The 5,577-nt window shown below is 66.4% G+C and overlaps 1 protein-coding gene across 8 annotated transcripts; it reads right to left on the bottom strand.

The window, feature by feature from the left end:
- Positions 1-5,135, bottom strand: REPIN1 (replication initiator 1). 8 transcript variants are annotated; one of them, XM_055421497.2, is made up of 4 exons: positions 4,976-5,130; positions 4,066-4,212; positions 3,092-3,215; positions 1-2,771 (listed from the first exon to the last, which is right to left on the bottom strand). In XM_055421497.2, exon 4 carries the CDS (start codon positions 2,755-2,757, stop codon positions 1,078-1,080), a length of 1,680 nt encoding a protein of 559 aa, XP_055277472.1. In that variant the 5' UTR covers positions 2,758-2,771; positions 3,092-3,215; positions 4,066-4,212; positions 4,976-5,130; the 3' UTR covers positions 1-1,077. The 8 variants fall into 8 exon arrangements, with proteins under 8 accessions (XP_055277472.1, XP_055277474.1, XP_055277467.1 ...); XM_055421499.2 differs by having other exon boundaries at positions 1-2,768; XM_055421492.2 differs by lacking the exon at positions 3,092-3,215 and having other exon boundaries at positions 1-2,768; positions 4,066-4,192; positions 4,976-5,135.
- Positions 5,136-5,577: the final 442 nt, after the last annotated feature.

Below are 5,577 nucleotides of genomic sequence, written 5' to 3'. Positions count from 1 at the left end.
AGCTCTAAAACCAGATCTTTATTCTCTAGTTGGAAAAGGAGGGTTAAGTGGTTGTGTTTAGTTCCAGAGAACAAACAAGGCCCAACAGTAGAAATTACAGGGAAGCGGACTTCATTCATTATAAGGAAGAATTTCTAACAATTAGAATTATCCTACAATAGAACCAGGGCCTCAGGAGAATCCCTGTCACCTAAGTGTTCAAGCAGAGGTTGGGAATCCACACGCTAGAATGCTGGAAGGGAAACTCACCCCCAATTCCCATCAGCTGGCCTTCCGTTAGCAATGGGGCAGTCCTCCCCACAATGTGCTGAGCTCTGAAGGGAGTGAAGGCAGGCTGGGGTGTTCGGACTAAGGCCCTGACACAGAGCCGCTGACAGCCATGAGATTACTCTAAGTGCTAGGAAGGTGGCTGGATGAAGGCAGTCGCAGCGTGGGAAGATGATCTGGGGCAGGGGGACTGGGGGGCGGAGGAAGGGGAGTCACGGCACTAACAGTAGACGGGTCTCTCCAAATCTGGGTGCCTGTGCAGGAGCAGGAGCGAGGGGCCGGGCAGGGGCAGACTGGAGGAGCTCGGCTTTGCCTCCCAGGACTGGAAAAGGCCCAGGTGCTGCCCAACAAAGCCGGCAGGTTCTCCCAGGTGTGTCCAGCTGCTCCACTGATCCTCCCGGGCATTCATTCACTAAGGGCTGAACCACACCTACTTGCAAAAAAATAAAAAAAAACGAGCCGAAGGAACTCATCATAAGAGACAAGACGTTAAGGCGTTAACACCAGAGGAGAGGGGTCCTCCTGTCCACTGGTGGCCCCTCCGGCCGGAGGGCTCTAAGGGGTGGGTGGAGCTGCTATTGCTACTTTTCCAGGGCACAGGATAGTCGGGGCCGAACCTTAGCAAACACCAGCGGGAGGCCGGGGTCCCTGCTCTGCAAGTGGACTCCCTGATTACAGCGGGGGACCTCCTTCCCTAACGGGGCCGGCTCACCCCACCTCGCCACCCCCCTCGCCGACAGCAGCAGCAGAGGGCACAGTGTGAACGACGCCCGGGCCCGCCCTCCCTCGGCCTCCGACGCCCCGGCCCGCTCAGACGTCGTGCTTCTTCTGGTGGGCCAGGAGCTTCCCCTCGTCGTCAAAGGTCTGGCCACAGATGGCGCAGCAGAAGGCGCCGTCCCGGATGTGGCTCTTGCGGTGGGTGATGAGGTTGGACTTCTGGCTAAAGCTGCGGTCGCAGTCCGGGCAGGCGTAGGGGCGCTCGCCCGTGTGGATGCGCCGGTGGGACACCAGGTTGGACTTCTGGCTGAACGCCTTGCCGCACTCGGGGCAGACGTACGGCTTCTCGCCAGTGTGGATGCGCCGGTGCGCGGCCAGGTAGGGCTTGTGGCGGAAGGCCTTTCCGCAGTCCGGGCACACGAAGGGCCGCTCGGGCGCGTGGTCGCGCCGGTGGGCGGCCAGGTGGCTCCCCTGGGAGAAGCGGCGCCCGCACTCCTCGCACGCGAAGGGCCGCTCGCCCGAGTGCACGCGGGAGTGCGCCACCAGGTGCGTCTTCTTGCCGAAGTGCTTGCCGCACTCGGCGCACGCGAAGGGCCGCTCGCCGCCGTGCTGCCGCTGGTGCGCGCGCAGGAAGCGCTCCAGCCGGAAGCCCCGCCCACAGTCGGCGCAGGTGTGGAGGGAGGGCGGGGCCTCTGCAGCGGCGCCTGGCGGCCCGGGCCCGGCCGGGACCTCGGCGGGCTCCGGGGCTGGCTCCGGAGGGGGCTCCGGGGCGCGCTCCGGGGCGTTGGCGGGCGGCTGGGGCCCGCCCTGCGCAGACCCCTCGGAGCGCTTGTGGATCTTGCTGTGCGACAGCAGGTTGGGCTTGTGGCGGAAGCGGCGGCCACACTCGGTGCACGGGTACGGCTTCTCGCCCGTGTGGATGCGCCGGTGCGAGGTCAGGTAGGGCTTATTGGTGAAGCGCTTCCCGCACTCGGGGCACTGGTGCGGGCGCTCGCCCGTGTGCACGCGGCGGTGGGCGATCAGGTTGGGCTTGTGGCGGAAGCGCTTGCCGCAGCAGGCACACTGGAACGGGCGGTCGACGGCGTCTCCGCCTGGCCGGGGTGCGGTCACCGCTGGGCGCCCCCGGGGCCGCGGCCCCAGGGCTGCGGCCGCCGCCTCCTCCAACGCCTCGGCCACGTGGACCCGCTTGTGCGTCACCAGCTGGTCCCACTGGGCGAAGCTGCGGCCACAGTTGCCGCAGATGAAGGGCCGGGCCTCTGGGGCCGGGGGATGGCAGCGCCGCGAATGGGCCCGCAGCTGCTTTCTCCGCCAGAAGCGTCTCTCGCAGGCGGGACAGGCGATGGGCCTCTTCGCCGCCGAGTGGGCCCGCAGGTGCAGAACCAGGGCCACCCAGCCTCGGAAGCTCTGCCCGCAGAGGTGGCAGGCAAAGCCCAGGTCTGGGGTGGCGGCGGCATGGACCTGGCAGTGCAGTGCCAAGAAAGGGGCGTGGCGGAAGCGGCGGCCGCACTCGGGACACGGCCGGGGCAGGCGGGCCTGACAGCTCCGGGCATGAAGCCAGAGGGCCACCCAGCCGGGGAAGTGCCTCCGACAGTGGACACAGCGATGGGCCCGACTTAGGGCCTGGCCGCCCGACTGGGCCGCGGCGGAGTCTCGCGACCTCAGCCCCTGGGGCTCCTTCTCCAGGGTCTGTGGCGACTCCTGGGAGGGCCCGGAAAGGAGTCGGGGCTGGACGGGGCCCATGGCCACGGGGCCCCTGCAGCGACGTTCCAGCATCGGTTCTTTCTCTGCTGAGGGTGGAAAGGCACAGTCACGCTAAAGAACCACACAACCTACCCCCCCAACCCCTCCCAGCGGACCCAGGAGGAGCCTGCCCCCTCCACTCCTCCAGCCCTGGAATTAGGACCACTAGACTATGCTTCTTCTTCCTCCTATTATGTTATCTCCATCTTGGGTTTCTAGAAAGCATTTTAAGTAAATCTGCTGTTAAGTCTTAACTGGCCCTGGAAACGACTAGAAGGAAGAACCCTGACCCTTCTTGGAATCCCCCTCCGGCATGGAGTAAACACGCCAGGGCTGGCTGCACAAAGATTGCTGCCTTGGGACTCACCAAAACACGCAGTCACCTCCCCCTTCAGCGCTTTATATGCTTTCCCAAGTGCTTCCCTGCTGCCCTCTCCTTGTTTCTACTATTTGCTCTTGTCACATCTGAGCTTCGCAGCAACTCAGTGAAGCTGGAAAAGAGATACGAACTCGCTGTCTGGTGGATGAAGCCACTGTCGGGCACGACAGGGTGCTGGGACTTGCCCTGGGGGGCACAGAGTAAACCTACAGCAGAAACCGGAAGAGGCCTCCAATCTAATCCCGTTTTAGGGAAGGCACTTTGACCTCCCTAGCCTCAGCCTCCCACGGCCAGGAAAGCCAGTAAGAACCGCCCCTTATGGGGAGCAGGAGAGAGCTCCGGATGCTACTGCCAGCCCAGTGCAATGCCAGGCCACTGCCTGCCCAGACTGTGCCCGCATTCTGCCCGCCTGCCCTCCTCCACCCCCGCACGTGATAAGGACACTGCAGGAAGGAGAGCGCACCTGAATCCAAAGAACACCCCCAGCCTGCTGCCCTCGGGGGTGAGCCTGTCTCTCTGCCTTCCCTCGGGGAGCTGGGGTTACTGAGGCAAGGAGAGGGGAGGAAGGAGGAGATTGTAATCTCTGTCCCCTGTTCCGGCCTGCCCCAGCCTCGTCAGGGGCTGCCCCACGGGCAGCTCTTCCAGAGCGGGGAGAACCCAGATTCCTGCAGGGGAGTATCCTACACCCACTGCCAGATGGGGTGGTGATGAGACTCCTAAGGGACCTTCACTGCCTGCTCACAAGTTCCCCCGAAGTTCCCCCCAACCTGTACTCCTCTCCAGGAGCAAAGACATGACTCATTCCCAGCGGCCAGACTGAGCCCTGGGAAATCTCCCAGGATGTGATGAACGTGAAACTTCCCCCCTCTCCCCCCGCCCCCCCTTCTCCTCCCTCCCCCCTGCAGCGGGACACTGGGGCCACGAAGTGGTGCGAGAACCCAACAAAGAAGACCACACTCTACCCTGGAGGCTGTGGAGCTGGAGATGAGGCTTGGCCCAGCTCCTCCTGGGGCTGTTCCCGGGGATACTTCTGCGGCTGGAGCGCCTGTTTCGGCCCACACTCGGGTAGCCCCCGGATGTCAGCGAAAACTGCAGCAGTAAAGACACCCCTACCCCCATGGCAGAGCTCAGACCTCCGGTGGCAGAGAGGCCAGCCTTACCTGCGGGGAGGGGAGAGGACGCGTGCGTGAGGCTCAGCGCTCCCCGAGGGAAGTCATCTTTGTGTCCTCGGCAGCCAAGGCCCCCTCCCCCACCACGGCACCCCGCCGGGCAGAGTGACCTCAGTGGCCATCGGATTAATAACTGAACGTGCCCCCTTCACCAAGGAAGCCTGGGGCTGCGTTGGAGGCTCACTTCCTCCCCTGGTAAGGTCACAGCACGAACTGTCCATGCTGATGGCCAAAGGCCCCCCGGGCCGAGGGCAGGAACTCTGAAATCCCCGCTGGCTCCCCTTCCCCCACCCTCCTCCCGACAGGAATTCCAGGCCGGGTTCCCAGGGGGGCTGCCAGGCGCGCTCCTGTGACGAGGACTCGGGCAGAGTCCCCTACCGCGTCCCAGGTGGCTGAGGGCCGTGCAGACCCCCACGCCCCCCCTTTTTGTATTCGAGCGTGTGCTTTGCCCCCCTCCCCCGCGTCCACGTTCGCGGACACACGGCTCTGCGCTCCCCGAAGGGGGCCCCCCCACTCCGATCCCCACGCAGAGCGCGGCTCGCGGAGCCTGCGCGCAGGTGCGCGGACTCGCCCCCCGACTCGGTCCAGCAGCGCACCCCCCCAACACAGCGCGCACACGGTCACGCGCCCCGCAGGTAGGGCCGCCCCCCAGCCACCGCCACCACGGGCCCGCGTGGAACCCCGCGCCCTGCCGGGGACGAACCTCTCCGGCGGGGAGCGCGGAGGCGCGTCGCGCGTCCATGAGGCCCGAAAGCCGGCGCCGGCGGCCGCGCTCGCCACCCCGCCGCGGCGACAGCAGCAGGTTCGGGTTCACCACCGCCAGGCCCGCTCCCAGCCCCCCCGCCCCGCCGGTTCCCAGCGCCACGTGACTACAGGAGCTGCCGAGGGTCAGTCGCGGGCTAGGGCCGGCGGCCGCGGCCGGAGGCGGGGCGGGCCGCGGGGCCGGCCGCGCGGGGCCCCTCTCCCGCCCCCAGCGCCCCCTCGCGGGCCGCGCCGGGGCCCGACTCCGTTGCCATGGCGACCACCGGCCGGATTTTTCCGGGACGGGCCCGGTTCAGGTTTCCCCGACCCTTTGTCCCTCCCGGCGAGCGCGCGTCCCTGGGCGACCGCGTGGCCGGACCGCGGTCACTCGGCGAAACGCGGCCTCGCTGGCCCGAGCCTTGGCGAGGGCGCTCCTCGACCCTCGCCCCACCCGGCCGCCCGCCGCCGCTTCTCCGGGACCTTTGGCCGCGCCGCGAATCGCGAATAGCGCAGCGGCTGAGCCCCGGCTGGGGGCACGGCTGACCCGAGAAAGTCGGCTTCTGG

This window comes from Moschus berezovskii, chromosome 3 (assembly GCF_049115385.1).
Source record: "Moschus berezovskii isolate FMDL1 chromosome 3, NW_MosBer_1.0, whole genome shotgun sequence".
Taxonomy (NCBI): Eukaryota; Metazoa; Chordata; class Mammalia; order Artiodactyla; family Moschidae; genus Moschus; species Moschus berezovskii.
The sequence above is the reverse complement of the archived record's forward strand: the minus strand, read 5'-3'. Positions and strand labels throughout refer to the sequence as shown.

Coding starts and splice junctions, on each gene's coding strand:
- REPIN1 (XM_055421491.2), bottom strand. CDS start 5,014: ATGGACGCGCGACGCGCCTCCGCGCTCCCCGCCGGAGAG. Junction 4,193..4,975: donor CCGCGCTCCCCGCCGGAGAG/GTTCGTCCCCGG, acceptor TTACTGCTGCAG/TTTTCGCTGACATCCGGGGG. Junction 2,772..4,065: donor CCAGCTCCACAGCCTCCAGG/GTAGAGTGTGGT, acceptor TTCCACCCTCAG/CAGAGAAAGAACCGATGCTG.